The 26,839-nt window shown below is 42.0% G+C and overlaps 1 protein-coding gene and 1 non-coding gene across 5 annotated transcripts; one reads left to right on the forward strand and one right to left on the reverse strand.

The window, feature by feature from the left end:
* The first annotated feature begins 10,423 nt into the window (after positions 1-10,423).
* Positions 10,424-25,512, forward strand: rhbdf1b (rhomboid 5 homolog 1b (Drosophila)). 4 transcript variants are annotated; one of them, XM_068305697.1, is made up of 20 exons: positions 10,424-10,564; positions 13,866-14,008; positions 14,230-14,363; positions 14,642-14,788; positions 18,493-18,721; positions 19,271-19,477; positions 20,088-20,210; positions 20,638-20,780; positions 20,859-21,110; positions 21,229-21,340; positions 21,448-21,522; positions 22,041-22,202; positions 22,290-22,390; positions 22,488-22,551; positions 22,900-22,994; positions 23,226-23,301; positions 23,650-23,750; positions 23,828-23,981; positions 24,056-24,279; positions 24,598-25,512. In XM_068305697.1, the coding sequence occupies exons 1-20, from the start codon at positions 10,558-10,560 to the stop codon at positions 24,791-24,793; spliced, it is 2,745 nt and encodes a 914-aa protein (XP_068161798.1). In that variant the 5' UTR covers positions 10,424-10,557; the 3' UTR covers positions 24,794-25,512. The 4 variants fall into 4 exon arrangements, with proteins under 4 accessions (XP_068161798.1, XP_068161799.1, XP_068161800.1 ...); XM_068305698.1 differs by having other exon boundaries at positions 18,493-18,601; XM_068305699.1 differs by lacking the exon at positions 14,642-14,788.
* Positions 23,438-23,531, reverse strand: trnai-uau (transfer RNA isoleucine (anticodon UAU)). The gene is made up of 2 exons: positions 23,494-23,531; positions 23,438-23,473 (listed from the first exon to the last, which is right to left on the reverse strand). It is a non-coding gene; the product is annotated as a tRNA-Ile (tRNA).
* Positions 25,513-26,839: the final 1,327 nt, after the last annotated feature.

A 26,839-nucleotide genomic window follows, 5' to 3' on the forward strand; every position in this document is an offset into this window, starting at 1 on the left:
CCCATGATTGCTCGGTCCTCAGGAGTTAAAATCAAACAGGCAAAAACACTGGCGGAGTTAATCATCTGCTCATCAGCTGTTGTTTTTCCCAGTGTGGAAATGATGCTAAATTGTTTGGTCTATAAAATGGTCTTTAAAATTGACAAATGTTGTTAGAATAGCCTGAGTACTACAGTGACATTGTCAAATGTCTTATCTATAACTGAAGTCTTAGTGTTTGCTGTTACACAAATGAGCAATGGTTTATCCAAAATGACAAGATTAGCATCACACACATCGAAATTATTTAAATAAAGGATGAAAGCCGACATGAAACATAGAATATAAATAGTACGGTTTAAAGTTGACTCTTTTTTTCCTTAGTTGAACCTGGATCTTTTCTAAAACGTTTTATTCTCAGCTGAGGACTAAAAACACTGCTGCACATGAGAATAACCGCCTCTGCCTTGACTACAGCATGTCTTACTCAGAATTACAAGTAAACATGCTTCACCTTTTCTACAAACCAAAATGCAACATACTCTTGCACTCATCTCACACACTTCTCTAACAGGAAGCTGACAGCACCTTAGAGCTTCACATGATGTTACTTCTGCGTACGTCAGTGTAAATGTGATGTATGTGTGTTTGCAGGTTTTGTTTCATGCTGTTGTCTCTATTTCTGGCACAGTGTTCAGCGTGTTTGAACATGCAAAGTAGAAGAAAAGTCACAGCTTCAACAGCAGCTTTCATTCTCAGCCACTGCTCTTAGAAGCGACTTCCTGTTCAAAGGGAGTCCTCCACTGGGCACATTGGGGGGGGGGGGGGGGGGGGACTGGTTTTGTTTAACAGCAACCCTCCAGCATTTTCTCTGTGCGTTTCTGATGGTAGGTTCCCTGTGAGTGGATCTCCTACAGGGCCGACATGCAGCTCTGCTTTCTTGCACTTCTTGTCGATTACTTGTCACCACCAGTGGCTCTGTCTTCTGCCTGACGAGAATCAAGGATTACCAAACTGCGCAAGGAAACACATTTCGACAACAATTTTTTTTTTCTTTTTATATAAAATTATATCAGAAGTCATGACTTTTCAGACACAAAGGTGCTTTTGACTGACCAACACTCCAAAATGTGTAAAGAGAAGCTGAATATGTTCAGCAGAAACCAATATACCTTTGATATCTTGTTTGATTCAATTCAACCAATCAAATTGATTGGCCTAAGAAGCCAATCGATTTCTTAATGTTTTGAGGTCACATCTACAAACTCTATTACCAGGTCCCATGTGTCAGTAGCTGTTAGCATTTCAGCTAAGCAGTGATGACCAAATACGTACCTGCATAAATGATTGAATGTGATGGATATGAAACGAATGTAATGCGATATAATAAGATGATAATTTATTGCCCATCAGGGCTGAAGGACTTTAAGAGTCACGGTGAACATAAAACTGTATTTATAGTATAGTTTGGGATAAACAATGTGTAGATACTGATTTCACACTTTACAGTTTGTATTTGATTCTTGGGAAGGAGCTGGGTTGTGCAGATGTTTCCTGAATAGACTTGAAATTTACTGCACAAATGTTCATCCATTCATTTTCTGCTGATTTATCCTCTGTAGCGGGTCACGGGGAGCTGGAGCCTGTCTCAGCTGGCATAGGGCATGATGCACAAATATTACCTCAGCTTATTTGATAGTGTGTTGAAAATGTTGTTTAATTGTAATTTTAATTCCCATAATAATCAGGTAATCAGTTTCCAATGTCTCCAATATGCTTGTTAGTTAACCAGTTTGGTTTTAGGCATGGACGTTTCTTTAACTATTCTGGTGCTGGTTTGTACAGATCTGACCGGTGGACCCGCTGTTGATCAAGACAGAAAACATGCAGAGACAAACACTAAAGCCATTTGGTTCGGATTAGAAGACCTCTGTCCCCAGAATGACGAAATGATTGGATTATTATTGTTTTCTTCATTTTACCTCATCATCATGCACCAAAGGAGGTAGATAGGAAAAAACTGGACAAGTTCTTGTATGTACCTATTTTTAGTACACAGAACAAAATACATGGAAACCTGTGGCATGATTATATTTCAGGAATAATACTGATCATCCTTTCCTCTCTCGTCGCTGTTTTTTATTACTCTGTAACATCAATAGATTTCTGCACTTCGTCAGATCCTCTTGACAACAGTCATGTTAATCTTAAATCTACGTGCCACTGTGTTGGTGGTTTAATCCCTTGAGGATGGAAGGATGGCTCAGTCGTGAGTCCATGAATTACCAAGATACTGCACATGAAACAGATTGTTGAGGGTTGAAGTTGTGGTTCAGAGGGAGCGTTTGGAGGGCGGGTCACTGAGAAGTCACCAGTGGATCATTGGGATCATTGAATGAAGGGTATACTGTGCTCTAATGTCTGCCATATCCATTGGAGAGTTCAATCCTTTAAATTTTGATCAATTGAAATACTACATCAATGGGAGCCATCGTCTTATTCCTGAACTTATAACAAAAACCTTGTTTGAGTGGCCTTGCAGAAAGGAATTTTAATCTGCCCATTGTATGTGATACTGGCCTCCAAACTGTTCCTCAATGTCCACTTGATGACATTTCTGTTCCTGAGCCAGAGATCTCCAGACAGCCTGAATGGCTGCTCTCTGTTTCTGTCAAACTGCAATTTCTTCTTTCTAAATATTCAGTTCTCTCCCCCGTTTGTCTCCCCCTGATGCGGAATCTGTGGGCAATTACCACTTAGTGTTCATACAAGGCCAGCCAACAGAGGAAACTGTTGTGTTGGAGCTCACAGTGAGAGTCGGCTGCGGCGTCGCGGGGCGGCAGGAAGGAGGGATGGATGACTTCTGAGGGGGTCTATTCATGTGACACTCGCTGACCTTCCTGTCAGCATTCACCACACATCCTGCCTGTCACCCCTTCACCCTGTTGCTCCAAGTCGGGCAGCTTTTACCCCCTGGTTTAATGGCAGCTTATTGAATTACTGCAATCAGACTGTCATTCACGTATTATAGTTTCAAGTAAATATATGCAAAGAGGATTACTCACTGAAACTGAAGTGAAATCATGCTGTTGAATTTATTTTTAAGTGTTCAACCAATACATCCCCATTCTTTTCCTGTGCCTGAACCTAACCCCAAAAAACAATGCTTCATTCGCCACAAGCAGACTTTGTAACGTAAAACTAGAATTAAATTGAAAAAGAGATGAAAGATACAGAATTGGTTTGGGCCATTGAATTGAATAAATAAATAAGAATAAATAAGTTTCTAAAAATGAATTCCTTTCTTGTTTATTCATAGTTGTCCTTTGGCTAACACAGCTGCAGTTTCCTTTCTCTACAGATGTGGTCAAGATGCAGTTGATGAAATCCTCCATTGTTTTTTTGTTTTTTTTAATGCTTCACCCGCTTCATGTGGTGGTCATGTCAGATTTCTGTCAAAACACTAAACGGCTCATGAAAAGGGCTCAGTGACATAAACCATAAATATGAGTTGAGTTGTCGATCTTGTTACTGACATAGTCTGGAGCTTGTCTTTTCAGTGTTATTTGGGGATGTTTGGGAAGCCCGTTTGTAGATCTTGGTGGATCTGAACTTTAATGTTTCATTTTAGAGCTCATGTGGTTCTCGCTGCTTCCTTTATGATTGAGGAAGGAGGGCTTGGTTCCAGGTGTAAATATGTACTTGAATATCTTCTTAAGACCAAATTCTAAAATTGTTTTATTGTCTCTTCAGCTCTACTATACTACAATTTTATATAATAGATCTCTTTCAGCCATCAAGCACATGCTATTAAAGAAAAAAATCACAATCGATGGCAACAAAACCCAGAGCTGAAGTAACCTATTACCAGAGAGGAACCAGGCTCCAGAAAATCCTTTTGCCGTCTATGTAAAGCCCTTCGTAGGATTAGCACACATGAAATAACTTAAAACACATGCAAATACATTCAAAGACTCAGTTGAGAGGAGAGACAGCAGAGAAGAGGAATCTAGTTTTATTAATAAGCTCAACTAAAATTAGGCACTCACTTGTGAGCTTGTTTTTTTACACGTTTATAATTATTTATCATTGATTTCAAGTTCAGGTCAGGTGAATCTGTCACATTTCATGAAAGCGTTCCTGTTTCATGAGTGAAAAACATGTTTTGCCTCATTACGACTGACTTACAACTGATGAGTTTTGCTGATGACACTCGCTTTATTTTGAAGCTTCTTCTACTCTGTGTCTCCTGATCGTTGTTCGTCTCACTCTGTCTTTCCTCTGCTCATCCTTCCTGCAGCATCCTGCAGCTTCTGTCGCCAGAGTCTTCTTTATAAGATGTTCGACTGGCAGATGGGACCCAGACGTCCTCTCTGCTGATAAAACTCTGCTCGATCCTCTTAGTGTTAAATCTGGTGCAGCAGCCGAGAAACCATTATTCTGTCTGCAGTGGCGTATTTGGAGTTGGAGTGATGATTGGCAGTGCAGAGCTTTTCTATGAGTCAGTTTTGCTGTGTTGCTGTTTTTCTCCCTGAGAGTTTATCAATTACTGTGAAATGATTTGTTTTGCTTGTTTTTTCCAATCTAATGCAGTACTGAAGGATGGAGCCGTAGTTTTACTCATTGCTTTAGCACATTAAATTAAAACCTGGACATGTATCCAGGTTGTTTTCAGATGTGATCAGTAAATCTATTTGAATGCAGGTGTAATGCTGCAGTGGAGAATTTGTGATACAAGCTGCGATGCATCTCAATAGTGTTGCATGTGGAAAAAATCAGCACACATTAAGGTAGGTGGAGGGTTGTGATGGCTGTCATTTCTTTATGCTTGCCTTCATGCCTCAGATTGATTTATATAATCATCTAATATGTAAATGACATGAAAATGAATTCTGTTTATTCTCTGCTCTGCCTTGATTTCCTGTTTTTTTCTGTGCTCTTGACTTCCTGCAGCTTGGCTTTTCTCTCTCCTCACACTTCACTCCCTTGCTCCTTTCCTCTTCTTTCATTACTTAAAGTCATTCGTTCTGTCTTCATGCATCTCCTCCTGTTTATCTTCTTCTTCTCTCAGCCTTGATGCATTCCAGGTCACCTGCAGATGCATGCAGTCTGAGGCTTATGGCCACAGCTTTAATGCTTTGGTAGCCAAAACATGTGAATACAGAACTTCACAATTTTTTTCAGGCCTGTAGTGTTTAATGTCAGTGTTTGATTTTTACAGATGACATTTTACTTGTTTGAAACAAAATGAGACAGCTTTTTTCTTCCTGTGCAGGCGTCATCAGAGATGTGCGGGTGTGAAATGAAGAGCTGTGGGTTTGGGTTTTCATTCTGTGTGACATTAAAGCTGCCTTCCTACAGAAAACGTCAATCTGCAGCAGGAGGGACTTGATAGTTTATATAAACGGTCATTTTCAATCTCTTAATTACTTACATGGGAGATAATTTTCTCTTAATAAAAACAGCCTTTATGACTATGCAAAACCAGATGTAGAGGAAGGTCAGTGATGGATTTTGATTGTTTCCCCACTATCCACTTTCTCATTAAATCTCTCCTGCTCAGACAGCTGAGCAGAGAAAACATGATTGTGCTCCAGGGCAGACAAAGCATGAAGACGTGAGCTCTGACCTGCTCTGATTGTCTGCGCTGCTGTTTATGTCTGAGTAGTTAAAGCAGCTCTTTATGCTGTTCCTTTATTTATTTAAGCCAAGATGAAGAAAAAAAATAACACACACCTTTCTTAATCATTAAAGAATCTTCTGCACTGCAGCAGAATCTAAAAAGAATATTTTCCTGCTTCAACAAAAAGGCATGAATGGGATTTAACTGCAGTCAAATGAGGAAAATATTAAATATTTAATTTTACAGAAGAATACAAACGTTCTTAGCATATAAATGGAATATTCCTAAAATTCTTTGTTTTCAGACAGTTGTGTAACAAAGTTCCCTCAGTGAACAAGGCTCCTATTCATTATGCTGACATGAGACATGTTGACAAGGTGATCATTCAGTCCTTTGATCATTATTATATAATCTCCTGATCATATGAATAGATCTGTAATTTTGTTAAATCATTAAGTTGCTTTCATTCATCTGAATAAAAATAGATGGCTGTCAGAAAAATGGAGTTTCCCAGCGTTTAACGTTTGACTGCAGCTGAACGACGTTGTCGTGTTTTGCTGTGAGCCGAGGATTAAATCAGTCTTTTGCTCCACCAAATGTTTATCTCTGAAGGTCCTTCACTTTTCCATGTGCATCTCTGGAATGAAAATCAAGCAACTGCATGGGGGAACATTTAGGAACATTTAGGTTAAACACACATGAAAAGAGCCCAGTTACTTTTATGAAGGCTATTTGCAGAGTTTGCAACAAGGATGCTGCATTTAAATCCAACATATTAAACAAAAAATATTAAAAGACAGAAAAATATTAAACCACAAATCTACAGATCATCTGTAATTAAATATGTATTAGGCATTTATTTATTAAATGACCATCAGGTACAATTACACCATTAAAATTCACTGATTTAGAGACCAATTTATTATCATAACACCTAACCAGCCCAGGAGTAATTTGGGCAGTGGTACTAGAGCTGCTGTGTAATAGTCCTAACTTAGTTAGTCATGAACCATTAGGCAACCATTGAATATTAAATTTGAAGCCGTCTCTCATTTCTGTAAATGGCATATTACGGTTCATTCCCTTTAGGTTTATCAAAGGCTGCAAGACACAAATACCTATTCTGTTTTATCGTAGGGGTAAAATTGGCTGTAAGAAAATGTAGCCTTCATTTTTAGAACCACAAGCTGAGATATTTGTATGAAACTAGAAACACAACTTTCCGCAGCACGGTAGCTGATCGACCATCGAATCGCTCACTCTCATTCAATCTGTGGCAGTGAAACGAAAGCCTGACGCCACCAGAAAACTACAGTCATGTTTTGACAGATGGCTTCGTGGCTTCAAGTGTGAGCCTGTCAGGGGATTTTATAGAGACACCAAATACTTTAAAAAACTTTTGCGGACTGATGATAAGTGTGTGAATTTGTGTGGTGTGGCATTTTGTTGTAACAGGCAACGGGGCTAATGTCCAAAAAACAAAACTCACAGCTTTGGTAATTAACCTTTGAATACATTCTTCTGTCCATCACTCAGCAACGCTACAAGCAGAAGAATTGTGCATGAATAAATCCGTCACCACAGGCATTTAAACTGTCTTCCTGTAGTTTTAAATGTGGTTAAGTCTTTGATTGGAGCGGTAGATGCAGGAGCTATGATGTTACTTTCCAGTGGCATGTTAAGGCAAGCAGGGTTCTGTTTCATTCAAATTGTTTAGATGGTTATCCGGCATGCTAAGCTGAGCTAGCTGTAGTCACATGACACAACATCAGCAGGAAAAAAGACTCTGAACAACACTTAGTTACTGCGGCAACACAAGGTGAGAGGTAATAGAATGATTAAAAATGAAACTAAAGAGCTTCAGATGACACCTGACAGAAAACTTCATCTGGGGTAAAGTCACATGTCGACCACAAGAGGACAAAAAAACCCCTTAGAAATGAAGTAGGAGTTTGTTCCCTCTGTGGATTTTATTTTACTGAAACCTCAGTTGCCCTTTCATAATAATATGTTATTGAATGAATTAGTTATTTTTCTGGAGCGATATTGTACAACACTAGTTTTTAATTCATCTGAAGTCCATCCTCACTTTCTCAATACAGACCAAAGTAAATGTCTTATTGATTTATTCTGACTGCACACATGAGAAGATATTTTACTTTAACTTGTACATAATACTTGCATTATTAGGAAAAAACTACTGATGGTACAATAAATAATGTGGTATAGAATCACAAAGCCTCCATTGGTTGTACAATAAAATGTTTCATCTTAAGAGATTAAGTCCGTTTTTCTTCACTTATAACAGGTTTGATGTGTTTTACTCTCTGAGACAAGGATTCCCTCAAGCTAAGAGTCAGTGGTCCTGTTGTTGCAGATGTTCAATCATTTATTAGTGTTTGTTTGTAGGGAGCAGCAGATCACACACACACACGCACACACACACACACGCTCCAACAGGACTGGATGAAATGATCTCCAGTAACATCTGGCTACAGACGAGAGGTCGGTCCTGTGATGGGTGAGGGTTAATGCACACAGCTTAGCTTCGAGCTAATCTGTGTGACCTCCTCGTTGTTTTGTTACATCAGAGCAGATAAGATGATGGAGAAACATACGAGATGTACTTTTGTAGAAGCTGCCAGGCGATCTGTTTACGTATGGTCACTTACCGCCCACAGGAAGTCAAGGATCACACTTTAGAGGAAAATCCTGTTTCACAAAAAATAACAAACTAGTCCAAACGTAAAAGCTGAATTACATCTTGTTATGATGTTGTTATGTGTGGATAACAACATCAGCAAAATATGTGTTTTTTTCAGTACACTGACATCACATTGCAGTGTATATTTTAGTGCTTGAAGTTGAAATAGTTGAGAATTTAAAATAAATTTGGAAAATTGTATTGATTCTTGCTAAAAGTTTGACGAGGTGATAATTTTTAACAATGAATATCAAGCTGCAGCCGACAGCCAGTTATCTTAGCATAAAGGCAGAAGACAGGAGAACAAATAAATGACAGATTTGTCAATTTCACACAAAATCCAAGGCTAAATTGTGATTTTTCTACATGAGACAATTTTGGGATATTAATACCTACTAATATTTCAAATACTATTACTCACTTTGTAAATACTAATATCCAACTGTAGTTTGCTAATAATATTTGACATTAGTCTAATTTGTTCGTTCTGGAATCAAACCCACACATTTTAGCCCTGCACTGATCCTAAACTAGCTTTTTGTTAATCCTTAAGATGACGGAGCTGCAGAATCCAAAGCGGAGTCCATTGTTACGGTTTGTTGTCTGTGTTGCATCCAACAAAAGCGAACTGGTTTACGGTTGTGAGACAGGAGTTATTGGTGCGACTATCCAACTAAAGTAGCAAGAAGGATTAGCTAACGAAAATTATATCTGAATTTTCAAAAAATAACATTTTACTGAAAAAAAAAAAAATCAGCATGATGTGGTGAACTAGAAGAGCATTTGGATGCAAATGCAAACTGCCAACAGGGGTGTAATGAATTCCCTGAATCTGCACCTTTAGCTGAATCAACAAAACACAATCCCCATTTCAAGGGTCACCCCTCAGGGAAATTCACCTCAGTAAAGGTAACAGATTGTTTGAGTAAAGAGTTAACAGATCAAAACAATTGTAAAAATATCTAGAAATAGTGTTAGTTGTTAGTTAACACACAGCATGCATCAACCATCAAGCTTCTGTTTATAAATATTCCACAAGCTTGTGCCAGTTAATTCACTTTCTGCCCCACTGACTTCTGAAGAGATCCAACACTGGAGGGTCTATTAGATAACCTCTAAATATTGATACCCAGATATGTTGTCATTCAGTAATTCTGGAGCAAATGGATTCCAAAGCAAATGAATGAAACATGAAACAACATGAAGAAGAAAGAGGTGAGGGTGGGAGACGTTTAGAGGGAAGCTTGGATTTAGTGTATTGACTCACTTCCAGTACACTTCCATGCTACCTTCATTGTTTGCCTCCGCCTGCAAGACTGGACTCAGGGATCAGGGTCAGGACAAGTCCTGCTTTGGTGCTCTACCTCTTCCATCTATCTTAAATGACCTTCTCATCTCTGCCTGCTACCCGGGGCGCTGCTAGTTTGATGTTTGATGATGTTTGGCTTGTCGCGGTCATGTTATAGTTTATCCCACATCAACAGGGAGAGTGTGTGGTGTGTGGTTATCTATCAGGGTCATGAATGGGGCAGGGCCACGCCTCGGTCGGTTTGTTTGATGCATTAAATGTGGTGACATGGTGTCAACCGGGCGGGGGGATGATTCCAGGACGCTGGTCGTTGACGTGTCGTGGGCTGAACTGAATGAAAAATCGATGAAATTTCTGTCGCTCTATATGTGTGTGTATATCTAAATATATATACACACATATACACACATACTGTATGTGTGCATGAATAAATGAAATAGATAGATAGATAGATAGATAGATAGATAGATAGATAGATAGATAGATAGATAGATAGATAGATAGATAGATAGATAGATAGATAGATAGATAGATAGATAGATACATAGATAGATACATAGATAGATACATAGATAGATAGAAAGAAAGAAAGAAAGAAAGAAAGAAAGAAAGGCTCTGATCAGGAATGATTGTCAAAGTTCTAATCAGTTCCTACACTCTGAAAATGAATCCCTTGTGTCGTGGATGCTACTTCCTGCTGGGGACAGATGACACCGATGTCACTGTCCAATCACATCCTCTTTCGAATGACAGCAGGGAAATGTCATGTGGTGCACAGCACAGGGATTAAAGCCCCTAATCTGCCTGTTATGAAAACCCAACAGGACAAAAACAGAGGTCTTGATCATGGAGTAACAAACATGATGGACAAAGATGAGAGTGATTTTGGATCATGCAGCGTTTCTTCTCTGGCTGCATGATGACCTATGAAGAAACTGACAAATGTCTGGTGAGTGTTCATATACTGGTTGCATACACTTGTGTGTGCAGGATGCTTCACTGTGTAAATGCATCAGGAGATGTCAGCGTGCACACACACATACACACACACACACACACACATGCAGCATCACAAGTACAGAATAAGCGAAGGATGTGGTCATTGATTGTTCTGGTGGAGGTTTCTATTTGCAGGGACGTGTTTATCCTCTATGACCGTAAGAGAGGCAGACTCTTCCAAATCTGACCACAGTAAGGCCAAAACATTGGCGAGGGAAATAAAGAGTCAACTTGCCTTCAGGGCTGGTCTACGTTTTGATATCTGATCATTATGTTGAGAAGAAAAACCTACATCTAACTTATACAGTACTGTCAAAAAGCATTTGTCCACTTACGGATTTCTGTTGTGTTTGGTTGTTTCCCAAACTTCAATGTTTGAAACCATTAAAATAGCTTTAATTCAGTAGAAGCCACTTTTTAAAAAACATCAAAATATTAATTGAATAGAAATAATGTATCTCCTCGAAGTTTTAAATTCCGTGCTTATTGTGACAATATCAGATAATCATTTTCCATTTATTGTCATTATTCTAGTATTTACTGCTGTGAGGATCACAGGGGCTTGTTCTGGTTTGCAGGAATATAGAATATAGTTAGATTGTGTGTCAGATACATGGAAACCTGGTTTCTAGTTAAACACTTTGGTGCTTTGGATGTAAAATACAGTATCTTACACATTGGTACCCTTTATCCTTTACTTATCCTACCAAAGCATGTAGATATTAACTTATACAAAACCTTAGTGAAAAAGCTGTTTCACAGTTGACCCGAAAAACCCAAACCCAAAGACAAAAAAAAAAAAAGAGAAGAAATCAAAAGGTTGTCTGTGACTCATGTAATTTTTATTTTGGTGCTTCAGGCATAAACTTTGGGGAAATAAAAAGAAAAGAAAAAAGCCCCACTGCAGCGCATCTGCTGCACAAACGATCAGTGTCTCCAAAGGTTTCCTTTAGCATGTTAGCTTAACATTCATTCAGATTATAGAAGATACAGTGTCAAGTCCGGTGTAGAAGAAGAACATACAAGCATCTACAGTTCCAGGAGATCAATATGTAATGGGAGAAGAAGGGATGTGTTGAATATCTTTTTTGAACTGCGGGGGAACTCGTGGTCAACCAAAACTTGTGTTGCATTAATGCTCTCATTCATGTCTGAGTACTCACACGTTTTATTTGCCCAAACATTCACGTTTTATAGCTACATGTTTACACCCGTTCTGCAGGCATTGCTGAAAAGACACCTGAGAATTGTGTATAGGTGTTCACTATGAGAACAGATAAGAGCGAATGCACCGGAAAAGGGAACAATGCCATAGATTTAAAACCGACGGGGTTTCAGTCCAATGAAGAACACTTGTGATCTCTGGAATCAAGACGTCCAGCAGCTGCAGGGCTTTCAGTCTGTCAGACTTGGCTTTGGTTGGTGAATAATTATCATCTCTAGCTTCACCTAAGATGACGGTTTTTGTTTGGTTAACGGATGTAGACGGGGTATGGGAGTAATTTCACTCCTAGCACGTGAATAAATCTGAGATCTACCACAGTTCCTCATTGGTGGTCGCTTATTGCCTCACCAGAGCCCCATGCAGGTGTCCTATTATCAGGTAATGGCCCACTTCTGCTCAATCACTTCCTCTTGGACTAAACCATTTTTTCAAGTAAATAGGGAAATAAATGTGGACAGGCAGATGGTTGAGAGAAGCAGACAACCAATCACGGCCTTCAGTCGCCCCAACAACGGGCCTTAACTACAATTTTGCCTCTAATCCTAGAAGATTCAGAAAAAACTGAACAGTCGTCTTGGATCTTCAGAGGAGATTGAAGAGGCGACTACGTTCAACACAGCGGTCGACTATGACCTGGATGACCGGTATTTAGGGTAACCTCAGCTGCTCCATCCCATTCTTCAGATGATTTACAAGTCATTATCTCAGACGGTGCTCCGTTAGTCCTCGCACTGAAAGACCTCTAGTGAGGTAAATAGTGAGACGTGGTATAAAAATTTGTGCAGACATAGAATTAGTATATTATGTTGACACATTGGTATTTATATAGCCATCAAGTGCACATTTACTTCTATTTAACAGGGTTCTTGTTTTTAATCAAGTCAGCTGGAGAGAGATCTCCACCAGATGTTTGGACCAACATCAGCCCAATTTGTTAGCCCCCGATACAATCTGCCATACCAGTTGCCAAACTGTGGTTAAAAATTGAGTTTGCGCACTGGAAAGAGTAAAGATTGTGAATATTTTCTTTCATCTAATATACCTTCCACTGAAACAACAGGAACAACTCTAAATGCCAGCATCTTCCCATAAACCCATTACCCATCAACAAGAGGATAAATGGAGGTTTTGGTCTGGCAATCCGTGGCTTTGCTTCTGTTTGTGTAGCCGAGTTGTTCGGTCTATCAGGTTTTCTCTGTCCAACACTGTCTGCCAGCTGCTCTCAGACCACGTGATCTTTTCTTTTCCTCTGTGCATGTCTGAGTTTGAGAGGAGATGCTTGCATGTGAGGCGTCTGGCACCATCTTGTGGTGTGGAAGCATGGACGTGTGTCAGAGGCTGTGATGCTGCAGATGTTCATTGCATCCTACAGAAGCTGCAGTGATGCAGAGGTTGAGTTTGAGCATCTGGAACAGAGGTTTTAAGCAGTAACAATAAAACATGCAGAAAAAACAAGACATTATTCTGTCTGAATCAGAACATAGGAACTTATGTAGTCTGACTACATCGTCAGCGATTCTTAGTTTTCCCAGGAGATTTCCTGTCCAGTCGCAGATTAAGTTTATCTTTATAAATTTTCTTTATTAACTCCTATAACAGCATTGTGAAATTGGATTTCAAGATGACAGTTCCTCGTGTTCTACACTACAATTGTGGCATCCATGGACATTTAAAAATGAAGCGATCCATAAAATACAATAAAGGTTTGTTTTACACAAACACAACAACCCTTAGAACCAATCAAATTAGACACAAGACTTGATTTTTTAAGGACAAAACAATGAAGCTGAGTGCATTGGATCATTAACAGGCCAGAATTACATCATCCATCAGGTTAAGTCAGACACACACACACAGACACACACACACGCATGCACACACACACACGGATTACTTTTGATTTCATACACAGTCTTCGACGTGTTTGTAATACGTCAACAAACCTTTTTTTTTTAAGGGGAATCATGTCTTTGGCTTGACCATATTTTGACCCCCCCATCAAACCCGTTTCCTCTGTGTGTTCCAGCTGGCAGGCGGGGGGTGGAGCTAGCGAGCATGGATGAGCCGGGCAGCAGGAACAGCAGCCTGCAGAGAAAGAAACCTCCATGGCTAAACCTGGACATCCCAACCATTCAGCTCACGCCAGAAGACCCGCCCACACTCGTTCAGGTAAAAAAAATGAAAAAACAAAAAGAATTAAGCAAAGCAAAGTCAGAAAAATAGAGCTGAATTTACAATATTTGTTTCTACAGTTAGTATAACATTCACTCACTTCTCATAATACGTGTTGAGGAAGAATGAGATACAGTCAATAACAGCATTTTACATATTTCATGTGTGTGTGTGTGTGTGTGTGTGTGTGTGTGTGTGTGTGTGTGTGTGTTTTACAGCCGGTAAAGCGCCTGCGCAGTGTCAGCATGCCAGGAGAAAACACACAGGTCTGCATCACAGCTGTGGAATCCTCCAACAACTACCTCAGACCTCCTCTGGAGAGACTACCGTCCTTCACACAATCCATCAAGAGGTCAGACACACACACACACACGCACACGCACGCACGCACACACACACACACACCTCTCTCCTCTGCAGATTTCCTCCAGTCTATAATATCTAACAACTATTCCCTCATAATAAACTTCTAACAAATCTAATTTTAGCTGCTTCCTCCGTTTTGCACTAATTAATCTTCCTCTCTTGTTTCCTCTCTTTTCCTCCCTTTTCTTTGACTTCTTTCTGATTTACACTCGTCTCTTCGGCCCTGCCTGCCTGTCCTGTTCTCTTGCTGCGATGCGTGTAAAGTGAGAAACGGGTGCGCTTTGAGCGAGTCAACACGGTTCCCCCAAAGGGCCAGAGGAGCCCCGGGAGGGTGTCGGCTGTCCGACGGCGGTCCTGCATCCCCAAAATACTGAGCGGAAGGCGTTCGTCCATACCCAAACAGATAATCAGGTACAGGCAAGGAGGAGGAGGAGGAGGAGGGTTTTAGTGATGAAGGGGAATGGTGAGCAAGCTTTACGTCAAAAGTTAACAATGAAATCAAAGTTTCCCAAATATACTCTAGTTGTGAATCTTATTTTTAGGACCACAATTATTTAAAAAGGCAGAATAAATCTCTTGCTTTGTACATGTTTTTCCCTCTTTGTGTCTATATACTGCATATCTGATACATGTTGGCTCCACATGAACTCTCTCACAGTGCGTTTGTCCAGATCTTCACTCTTTAAACAAAGTGCATGTCACCATGTGACGTCCTGATGTTTGTTGATCTGGAGGACGAACGCTCTCCAGTCGTTGTTTTTGACGTGATGGAATCTTTTAGATTGACAGATCAGGCTTCGGATTCGCGTTCAGAATATTTCAGGACTCCAACTGATCTCTCTTCACACGCTCAGCGGAACGTGACGTGACTCTACTGCTGCACGGCGAGGCCAGGTTCAATGTAAACCCACCGCCTGCGTGAGCGTGTGGTTTCATGTCCAGGCATGCCTCGGGACCCTCCCTCCCTTCTCTTCCTCCCCCGTCGTGTCCCGTCTCTCCCCGTTTGAAATCCCCCGTTTCCTGTGAGGTTCTGTGTGTTGAAGCGAGGCTGGTGTTTACACTCCACGGAGGCAGACGGACCTCATTGATAGAGATCGTCGGGGCTCTGGATGGGGGGATAATCAGTCTGACAAGGACCAGAGCTGCCATCCTGTCCCCCAACAGGCCACCCTTTTACTCTCCAGGAAGGATACTGGGAGGCTGGCCAACCGCTGACAGCTTCACACACTCACACACACACACACACACACACACACACACACACACACACACACACACACACACACACACACACACACACACACACACACACAGAGGCACATGGAAACTTGTGTGCTGGAGACACAAGGTCAGATCATTGAACTTGATCGTTCCAGTGACGGAATCCAGCTGACGGAGCTTCTCCGAACATCAGGATACTCTCTGCGTTTCCATGACGACCAGCTCCTCCTCTGACCTTTAATTATCCAGAGTCTTGCTGAACGGGACAGGGATGTTTTTCAGAGTCTGGACATGTTGTGATTATTCTGTTGCTGCTTAAAAGTGAGCCTTACAAACTACCCCTGACCTGTGTGTGAGGAAACCACCCCCGTGTGGACGTCGTGGTGTGTGTCTGCAGAGGATCAGTTTGCGATCAGCAGATCTGGGTTTAGATTTCATCTGGGATTAAGGGGTACAAGAGTTGTTTAATGACGGCGGTGATGGAGGCCCTACGGCACCACGGCCCCTCAACCCCCCAGGCATGACCCTGACTCTGAACCCTTCCCAGGGTTCTCTGGACCGGTGAGTCTGCAGCAGAAGATACTGAACGAGTGTCGGTTTGAGGTACTTTCGTTAGAGGATTGCAGATATAAAGTTAGGCTGCTGTGGAGGTATTCATGCTTTTCAAACCAAAGTAATAAAAAAAACAGAATTAAATGTACTAGTGGTGAAAAAACAGCATTGATTTCATGTCAGTTTCTGTTAAATATATGTGAGGTTACAGCCAGCAGCTCATCTTCATCTTATCTTGGATATAAGTATTGGAAAATAAAGGAAGCAGCCGTCCTGAACTCTGCCGACCAGCAGCTGTAAATCTCACTGATTTTTCGTGTTACTGCTTGATTGTTTTATCTGTACAAGTAGCTGAAGTTTAAAACGCTGGTTTGTGATTGTGCAGCATTTTGATAGAGATGTGTGTTCATCTCTTTACTTTATATTCTAAAATAAAGTCCAAATGGATTATTGCATCCAAATAAAGGTAGAAATTCATCAGTATAGATACATTTCAAATGTTGCTGAAAGAACTAATCTCACTAGTCTTAAAAATGACCACGGCTACAAAATGGAAATGGAAATTAGAAGTAGTCTTAATTTGTATTTCACTATAGAACCTAAATAAACGTCATTTATCGTGACCCACCACTGACACACTCACTGCAGTGAGTTGATACAGACAGTTTCAGGCTAAAGTGTCATTTCATTACGTTTATTTGGAAGAATTATTACATTAAAAAGACAAACATTTTGTGTCTCCTTAGGATCTTATTTTGTCATTTCAATCATCATCTAGGCCATTAAAAAAAAAGTTAAAAGTATGGGTATAAAGGCCTTTGTTCCAGCTTAATTACATTTTTATCAGAAAACCTATTTTCACCATTCATATTTATGTGACCCGTATGAGCGTTGGTGCTTTCCATGACTACCGTGAGATGTTTTATTTATGGCTTTTCTGTGGGCAAACACAACCTGCATCCCTGTGAGTGCACGCGCACAAACATCTGTCAATAAAGACTCACAGCATCGGGGAGAGTTAGAATTTATTTTACCTTCAGAAAATAATTTTTACAAGTTTTCTCAAATGAGTTATTCAGACATTTTCATATCTCTTTGTGTCTTAACTCTCCTGCTCAGGGGGGCCCAAAACCCCAAACCTGTTCTCTTTCTTATACATTCCGCCCCCGCCCTGCCCCTCCGCAGCCTTAAAAGGCTTCCCCAGATGGTTCTTGATGATGAGGCTTGAGTGTTTATTACCGAGGGTTCTGCTCTCCAAACATTCTCTCAAGAGTGGCCTCCTCTTCCTGGACATGCAAGCCTGGCAGCCAGGCGAGCACCGCATCACGGGGAAAAAAACAAAAAAGACTCGAGACACCAAATTCTTATTTATTGATTTAAATGCGGGACATACACAAACATACATGTCAGATGATGCTTTGCTGACCGCATCCAACTGTGGAGGAGGAGAGGATTTCCTCCAATTTCACACATTCACAGAGAAAGATTAAGATACGGGAGAAAGAGCCACAGGAGCGGGGAGCGGACGTTCTGAGGATGTCTTCCTCTAACAGCGTTCTGCGCTTTAGTTCACACTGGCCTGCTGCATCCTGATCGCTATCCTGTCTGTGGGCTGGAGGCCAGTCCAGGTTCATCATCCAGTCACTTAACCTCCATCTGGAAAACGCGTCTGAAATAAATTTAATGTGGGGAAATTCTCTTCATGTCAGTGCCAAAAAATATGTTCCAGTCACTCCACCTGCCCATAACGCTTTTTGGCTGTATAGTGAGTCTGTCTAAGAACCAAAGAAGACTCCACATTCAAGGATTTCAAAACCAGATGGTCTGTCTTTCCTCCATGTATGGCTCTCCGCAACACTAGAAATAAGAAAGAAATCAACTAATGATTCAGTTATCCCATCAGCTAATCTCCATCAACCAGCTGCAGTCCGTCAACCAATCGGCATCTTGTTCTGTCAGTCAAGAGGACGGGCCGACAGCTGGATCTGTCAGGGGCCTCAGCGTGGGCCCAGAATATGAATAGAATGAACACAAGTAGAACAGTCACTTCAATTATTTGATTCTGTCAGTGCTATCTATGAGTTCCTTTGCTCTTTCTCCTTAATTCTTAATTCTCTATTTTGATTCCGACTTAATCCATATATTCTGAAACAGAGCAGCTGTAACAAAAAGCCTTTCGCCTGGGGATCGATACAGGATTCTGATTCTAAATCATCAGCATGGATGTAGATTCTCAGCCTTGAATCAAAAATATCTTTGTTTCAAATCCCTCTTGTCGCATTTTTTCTGAAATCTCTCTGCAATGAGCTTGTCGTCAGCTAACCAGCCTGTCCTTTCCTCAGGGGGACGGCCGACTGGTTCGGGGTCAGCAAAGACAGCGACAGCACGCAGCGATGGAGGAGGAAGAGTCTGCAGCACTGCAGCCATCTGTACGGGGGTCTGAAGGCACAGGTGATGCGGGAGCTGGAGCTGCACAGCCAGGACAACCTCTCCCTTGCCAGCACTGAGACCCCTCCTCCCCTCTACCTCCCACCCCACCACCCCAGTCACCACCACTATGGCATGCAGAGGGTAGGCTCGCACCCGGGGCACCTGGGAGGAATGGAGGAGGAGAAGGGATGACTTCATTCCAGTACTTTACCTCCATCACTCTTTCACCCTCGCCCTTTATTTTACGTTTCCGGTGCTTGCTTCCCTTCTTTGCTTTGCCTTGGGTTCAACTGATGACTGTGTGACGATGAATGCATGAAGGAAAAAAAATCAAACAATGAGATGACACAGGCGTTACAACTCCTGTAGCTAATATATAAAGATAGTTAGTGAAAAATTATTAGAATCAGTTCCAATCCATTTCAAACTAGCTCCAGTTGCATTTGATGTGTATGTACCGGTAAGTGCTTTCATTCTAATTGTAGCTCTAAAGCACGCTACCATCAGTTCATTCTTATCAGTACCCCAGTAATTAGACTGTTTCATGTTGGATATTCAACTCTGGGCTTGCTTTTTGTGCAGAGTGGGCAAATCTTTGCTGCTATTATAAAGCATTAAGGAACCACTAAACCAGAGGCGCCCACGGAGAGTACATATCTATACCAGAACTGTGTGTGTGTGTGTGTGCAGATCGTAGACCCCCTTGCCCGGGGTCGTGCCTTCCGTGTGGTGGAAGACGTAGACGGCTTCAGCGTCCCGCAAACTCCCATCACCCCCGGCACTGCCTCGCTCTGCTCCTTTTCCAGCTCCCGCTCCGCCCTCAACCGGTTTCCACGACGACGCAAACGGGAGTCCGTCGCAGTCATGAGTCTGAAAGCCGCAGCAGCACTAATGAAGGTGGATTTTCAGTGCATACGAGCAGTTATTGATGAGGATTCTCATTCATCCAGGTGGTGGTAATCCATCAAGGTTGATGAAGTCCTCAATCCAGAAACAGAGGTCCATTTGTTTCAGATCCAACCTTTTATTGATCGAAATGCGTGCTTCAGACTCCACCTCAACATCACTACCAGGTCCTGTTCTTCTGAACGTGGCATAACTTGTTATTTCCTGTGTGGATCCACATGAGGACCATCTATGTCCATTAATACATCTGAATGGTCCTCATCCCTCATCTCACACACATGTGAATCTGTCTGTCGCTCCGTGATGTAAAATATGACATCATCTTGTGTCACAGATCAAACAGAATCTGTTAGTGGAGGACAGATGGGTCTCACACACATAGAGAGGCATGAGTGTGTATTCAAGTTAGTGTGGACTGGAGTTACTGGTTTATCCTACATGTGGTTCATGGAGTTATTCCATGTGTGGATGTATGCAGCTGCTATGTGAGCCTCACACAGTCAGGGATTCCTTTAGATTAACCAGGACTCTTGTGTTTTACGTCCTCTCTCTGCTTCTGTGTCACCGGTACTGATGATAACTGTAAAACTGTATTTGTCAGGGCCGCACATTAGGAGACAGCACAGCGGGGCGGTGTCCCAAACGGAGTTTCATGCCTCCGAGTTTCTTTGAAGACGACACTTTGGACTTCCCCGATGATCTGGACACGTCCTTCTTCACCAGAGTGAGCAGTGAACACATTTACACACAAGTCGTGTATTAGTTTTCCAACGGATTTTCCATTTTTTGCATCAGTTGAGGGACCAAACGTGATCCGGTCTCCTGTGCTGCACCTTTTCTGCAGCTTGATGGAGAAGGGAAAACTTCCTAACTTCTCATTTTTATTTTCTATGAGAAAAAACTGTTTTATCATCTATCATTTAGTTTGAACGTAAACATGTTGACACCATTAATACCGGTACATTACTTCTAACTGGAACACTGATAACACCATCACATTCATGGAGGTGTTTGGTGCTATGACTTAGGGGATGTTGAAACTTGTAAGTCACTGATTATCTGCACATGAATAACATGTAATTTTTTCATTACATGAATAAAACACGTTATTCTCCTTTGAATTCTCACCCGCTCCGTGTTTGTCCTCACAGGACGGGCTGCAGGACGATCTGTCCAGCTATGCTGATGACGTCTTCGAGACGCCGTCAGAGGCGGCCCTCCAGCAGCTGGATGACAGCGAGCTCACAGGAAGCGCACTGGACAAGAACGAATTGGAGAGGAGTCACCTGATGCTGTGAGCTGACTATGTTTAAAACGTAAACCTCCAACGTCGTTCCACTGACGCGTTGATGAAGTTAATCTCTCATTCCAGGCCCTTGGAGCGAGGATGGAGGAAGTCCAAAGACGTCTCTCTGGTCCAACCTAAGGTGCGTCTGAAACAGGAAGTGGTGAGTGTCAACACTCAGCAGCGGGGGCAAAGGATCGTGGTCCCTGTGAAGAAGCTCTTTGCCAAAGAGAAGCGGCCCTATGGGCTCGGCATGGTGGGTCGTCTCACAAACAGGACGTACCGCAAGCGTATCGACAGCTTTGTCAAAAGACAGATTGAAGACATGGACGATCACAGGTGAGACGCCCACGTGTGTGTGTGTTGTTCCTCAGACACTCCTCTGACATGAACTTATAGAGATGTTAACAATTCCCATGAAAGAAAGAGTCAAAAATTGTCCTCCTATCCTCTCTAGGCCATTTTTTACTTACTGGATCACATTTGTTCATTTGCTCATCACCATTCTGGCCGTCACCATCTATGGCATCGCCCCTGTGGGCTTCTCACAGCATGAAGCCGTCGACTCTGTGAGTGTTTGACAGCGTTTACTCCCATTGTATCGTTACTGCTGGAGAATTATAGAAAGTACAACGTAGAAATATCAGTAACGCTACATCCTGAATTTTATTTACAGGTGTTAAGGAACAAGGGCGTGTATGAAAATGTTAAGTTTGTACAACAACAAAACTTCTGGGTGGGTCCGAGTTCTGTAAGTATCTTCCTTCTGTTTTTACGTATAGTTGTATAACACAGATTTACTCGAGTGTTCTGGTCAGAAAAGTTCTAATTTTCTACATTTTTGTTTTGATCCTTTGTTCAAGAACTGTTGATTAGCTCAGTGTTTTAAGCCAAATGTAATTACTGTAGTAAATAGTAAGTAAATAGAGAGTTTAAAATAATTTGAAACTGATAAATCAATACATACAGTGCTGAGAAATAAAGACTAGAATAAGCTAAAGAATTTGAATGTTGAAATATGGATAATGTTTAAGAAAATATATAAATTGTTGAATTGGATCCTAATTTTTTCTTTTTTTTAATATACTGTTGTGATGACAGTAAATAGCTAACAAACAATATGCTGGATAGACAATATATAAATATATAAGTAACCTGTAAGAAATTAAAGCCAGGCGTGAACATTTAAAGAAGTTGACTGAAAGTAATTAAAAGTATTGGATAAATGGTCAAATTGATCTGATAATCGATTGATCTGATCCTCTGCAGGAGGCGTTGATCCACCTGGGAGCCAAGTTTTCTCCCTGCATGCGTCAAGACCAAGAGATCCACCAACTGATCCAGGAGAAGAAAGCTCAGGAGAGCGAGTCGGCCTGCTGCGTGAGGAACGACCGCTCCGGCTGCCTGCAGACCCTCCAGGAGGAATGTTCGGTCGGTGAAGCCCTGAAGGCTACACGTCTCTAAGAGCAACAGCAGCTCAATAGAATCCTCATCGTCTCCGTCTGTCTCCTCCTTCAGAGTACTCTAGCTGTGTGGGTGAAGTGGCCTCAGCACCCCAGTGCCCCCCCCCTGAATGGTACGCTCCGTCGTCATGGTTCAGTCTGCCATCAGGACCCCAGGTAACACAGGGAGACGTCTCTGTGACGGCAGTCTGTGACATTTCATGGAGGACACAGGTTGTAGTCATCATCATCTAGACCAAATGTGATTTTGTAGGACTTGTCTGGAGCCCGCTTCAGTTTCCCCTCATGAGTGGCCTGATGACATCACCACGTGGCCTGTGAGTACATCACATGTTAACAGTTCAAGTACAGTCAGACCGGACGGAACCGACGTCCCCGAACACCAACTGTGATCACATAAGCGTGTAATGTCGTTGAAAACCATGAGAATAAAGTTATCTTTAAAACACATTTAAAAAGCTGTCACATCACACAAAACATCACAACAGGATAAATATAAGAATGAAGTTAAAGGATTCAAGGGATCATTAGTTACTGTATGGTGCAGTTCTCATGCGGTTGTCATGCTGTCTACAGAGTGATGTCTGAATATAGTACGTAATGATTAGATGCCCATATTTAATGTTATGAACAAGCTAATCTTTGTTTGTGGCTCTGATCTGTAGGTTTGTACGAGGTACAGCTCTGGGAATCACACCAACCTCCCCCACATAGACTGCACCATCACAGGCCGGCCCTGCTGCATCGGCACCAAAGGACGGTGAGGACCAGCGAGCACTACAGTCAAGCTTGACCTGGCATTTATGTGCAGTATTTGGGTCCAGGACTAAAGCGATTCAAATGGATGTGAAGTTGTTTGCAGTAGAGTATCTCCTGCTAATGAATAATAACCTCACACATGAACTGGCTGCAGAAGTTCTTTTTAAACGTTAAACTTCCTGACGTGTTGGGCCTTTTTTTCCAGAAGCTGATGAAGTGTTTTGTGTTTCAGATGTGAAATCACTTCCAGAGAGTATTGCAACTTCATGCACGGCTATTTCCACGAGGAGGCGACTCTCTGCTCACAGGTAGGACCAAGAGGCACAGCTTTTCATCTACAACCTCCTTGTTCCTCAAATTAGTCTTACTGCTGCATTTATTTACTCACGCTAACAACAGTAAATATTCCAAAGATGCAAAAAACAAAACACATTTTAAAATACTTGCTCCAGGTGAGGCTCGAACTCACAACCTCGGCATCGCTCCACAGGTGACTGTCTTATAAGTACCGCGCGCTAACCGATTGCGCCACTGGAGCTTGTTGGTTTCCTGATAACTAAAAGGATATTTGGCTGAATTTAAAGTTGTTCTATTCCTTCACACGGTGATGTGGATCCATCGGCTGCCTGATGGAAACGTAAGTCTCTGTCTCTCAGGTGGCCTGCATGGATGACGTCTGTGGATTGCTGCCTTTCCTCAACCCAGAGATCCCAGACCAGTTCTCCAGGCTCTGGCTGTCTCTCTTCCTGCACGCGGGGTGAGGGCAGGCGATGTGAAAACTTCTTTAAAAATCACAACTCAGACATAAAAACATCTGTATGTCTGCGTCGGTAGGATCCTGCACTGCCTGGTGTCGGTGTTTTTCCAGATGACAATACTGAGGGACATCGAGAAGCTGGCTGGCTGGCTGAGGATCTCCATCATCTACATGCTGAGCGGCATCACAGGAAACCTGGCCTCATCCATCTTCCTGCCGTACAGAGCAGAGGTACAACGAAACCCAGACACAACGCCTGAAGCCAGGCCTGAACTCCGTGACGTGTTTCTTCTGCGTCTCCTCAGGTGGGTCCTGCAGGCAGCCAGTTTGGCATCCTGGCCTGCCTGTTTGTGGAGCTGTTTCAGAGCTGGCAGATCCTGGAGCGACCGTGGCGGGCTTTCGCAAAGCTGCTGGCCATCTCAGTTTTCTTCTTCTCCTTCGGTTTGCTTCCTTGGATCGATAACTTTGCCCACATTTGCGGGTTTGTGTCGGGCTTCTTCCTCTCCTTCGCATTCCTGCCGTACATCAGGTAGGCGTCAGCACGGTTGGGGGTTTTTTTTATGCGCTAAAATGAAAGACCAGCATAATTAAATGAATCATTTTTTCATATTAAACCAAGCTGAGCCTCTCCTGAATGTATCTTTGAGTTTTAATGAATGCATGTGAAAAATAATTTATCAGCAATATATTGATCAATATCTTGAGTCATTCCAGGCCAAATAATGGAACGCTTCCTTGATTCAAGCGTTCACCCTCAGTCTGTCTTGTCAGGAAGTGTGTGTGTGTGTGTGTGTGTGACAATTCTGTGTGTAAACTCAGAGTAAGCTCTTTTGCTCTTCTTCCTCAGTTTCGGCCGTTCTGACATGTACCGGAAGCGTGTCCAGATCTGCGTCTTCCTGCTCATCTTCCTCGGCCTCCTGTCGGCGCTGGCCGTCCTCTTCTACGTCTACCCGGTGAAGTGCGACTGGTGCGAATACCTCACCTGCATCCCCATCACGGACAAGTTCTGTGAAAAGTACGACCTGAACGCACACCTCCTCTGAGCGCCGCCTTCTGAAACGCCAGCTGGACTGTTTCTGGACGCACACTGATGCCGGATTCGTCAGAACTGTTGATGACGTGGCGACTGAGCGGGAACGTTTCACTCGGAACAAGTTCAGGATTTCATGTTGGACGAATTTACTGAATCTTTTTTAAAGGTACATCAGACGTGCTATGAAGGCTAAGCATGAAGGCCTTGTAGCTTTTGATAGAAATGTGCACAAAGACAAACCCGTGTAAAGTTGTGATGAACCATCAGCTGGTTGACGTGTGACTGATCTCTAGCTGGACTAATCATGACCAGTCACTCTGTAGGAGGGTTAAAAAAGCACTTGCAACCAAAATGATGTCTGTCTCCTCAATCTTTTTCTACTTTTTTATTGCTGTCTGAAGAATTCTGTCCAATTCCTGGATGTCATTAGGGTTAAAACTCACCAAGAAATTAGATATTAAAATACTTAAATGTGCCTTATTGACATACATGCACTCATAAAGTTCATTTGTGCCTCGTGTCAGTTTGTGTCTGAATCATGTAAAAAAGGATCTTTTTAGTGAAATGCCTTCTCTTCTCTCCACCTCAGCCTCAAAGTCACGTCAATGGATTATTTTTAATCGTCACCCTAGATTACAACTCTGTTCTGTTATGAAGCTGTTGCTGATGTGCACTTGTGTGTTTTCATTCAGTGTGGTGGCGTTTTAGCCACCTGACAATAAATACAAGAGTGAACATGTGTTTGTCTCCTGGTCATGAGGGTTCATCCAGAAAACATTTGGGAACTCCAACAACAACCGTCTGCTGGCAGCTGGTGAACGTTACCGGCAACATGGTTTGTCTGCAGTTTTTACCCCGTCAGGGTCATATTTTACCTCAGTCGGGGGTAGTTTTTACCCAGTGAGGGGCACTTTTTAACTGGTGAAAGGGAGCTTAACAATCCATTCTCCAGTACGATGTGAACATCTGCCATCCTTAAATCTAATAACTACAGGTAATTCATTCAATCAGACATTTCTTTCCTGTCCGTCTCTTTCCTACTAGTAGAACCTCCAACATGCAAAGACTGAAGAATCAAACAGGATTGTGAATTAAAGGTCACCTCTGACGTCACACATCTGACATTATAAGGTCTTAATCCCTCATAGGACAGTTTTTTTTCACATGGCACTCATCCACAGTTCCTCGATGAGCCTGAGGGGGACACGCTGTTTTCTGAGTGACCACTAGATGGCGCCCCAAGACGTGTAACTGGTGAACCCGCAGCTCCTGCGGGAATAAAGCTTGAATTACCGCAACATTTCTGTGTCGTTCTGTGGGATATGAATGCATTTAATTCGAGCAGGAGGTTTATTAGCGTGCAGAACTCTTGTAGCCGCTCCTTGGTGCTTCCTGTGCATTATGGGTTTGTTCATTTTACACACACACACACGCACACACGCACACACACACACACACACACACACACGCACACACACACACACACACACACACACACGGGATTGCTCTGGCATTCATTAATTCTTGCCTGTAATTGAGTCTTAATAAGAGTGTGCTTATGTTCAGAGAGGAGCTCTGAGAGCACAAACAGTCGACGCTGGTCTGCATACAAAACAGGAGAAATTTGTGTCTTTTAATACTGCATTATGTCGATCCTGTTCTGGTAACAAAGCCTCCTACACAGGAAGGTCAAAGTTCACACGTTCAAAAGGTTTTAATGAAATTAAAGGCGGTAAAAAACTTGAATGATATTTCAAATCATAACAATGTTGTGGAACCAAAAGAAAGACGGAGACTTTTCTTACAGCTGCTGATTCTCTTTCCATTTGATATTTATAGTTGTTAATATCCTTATTGTTTTATTTGGCCTCTTCTTAAATCTGATTTAATACCTTGTTTGAAATAAATTCAATTAATCAGGTTATTTGCGGGCAGAGTTTGGGTGGCCAGAGTTTGATGATGAATTGATAAATACATTCTCATAAAATTAGCACTTAATGTATTTTTGAGCATAATATATCATCACATAAAATGCTTGTGATCTATTTACAATATT

Source organism: Antennarius striatus, chromosome 21 (assembly GCF_040054535.1).
Source record: "Antennarius striatus isolate MH-2024 chromosome 21, ASM4005453v1, whole genome shotgun sequence".
Classification (NCBI taxonomy): domain Eukaryota; kingdom Metazoa; phylum Chordata; class Actinopteri; order Lophiiformes; family Antennariidae; genus Antennarius; species Antennarius striatus.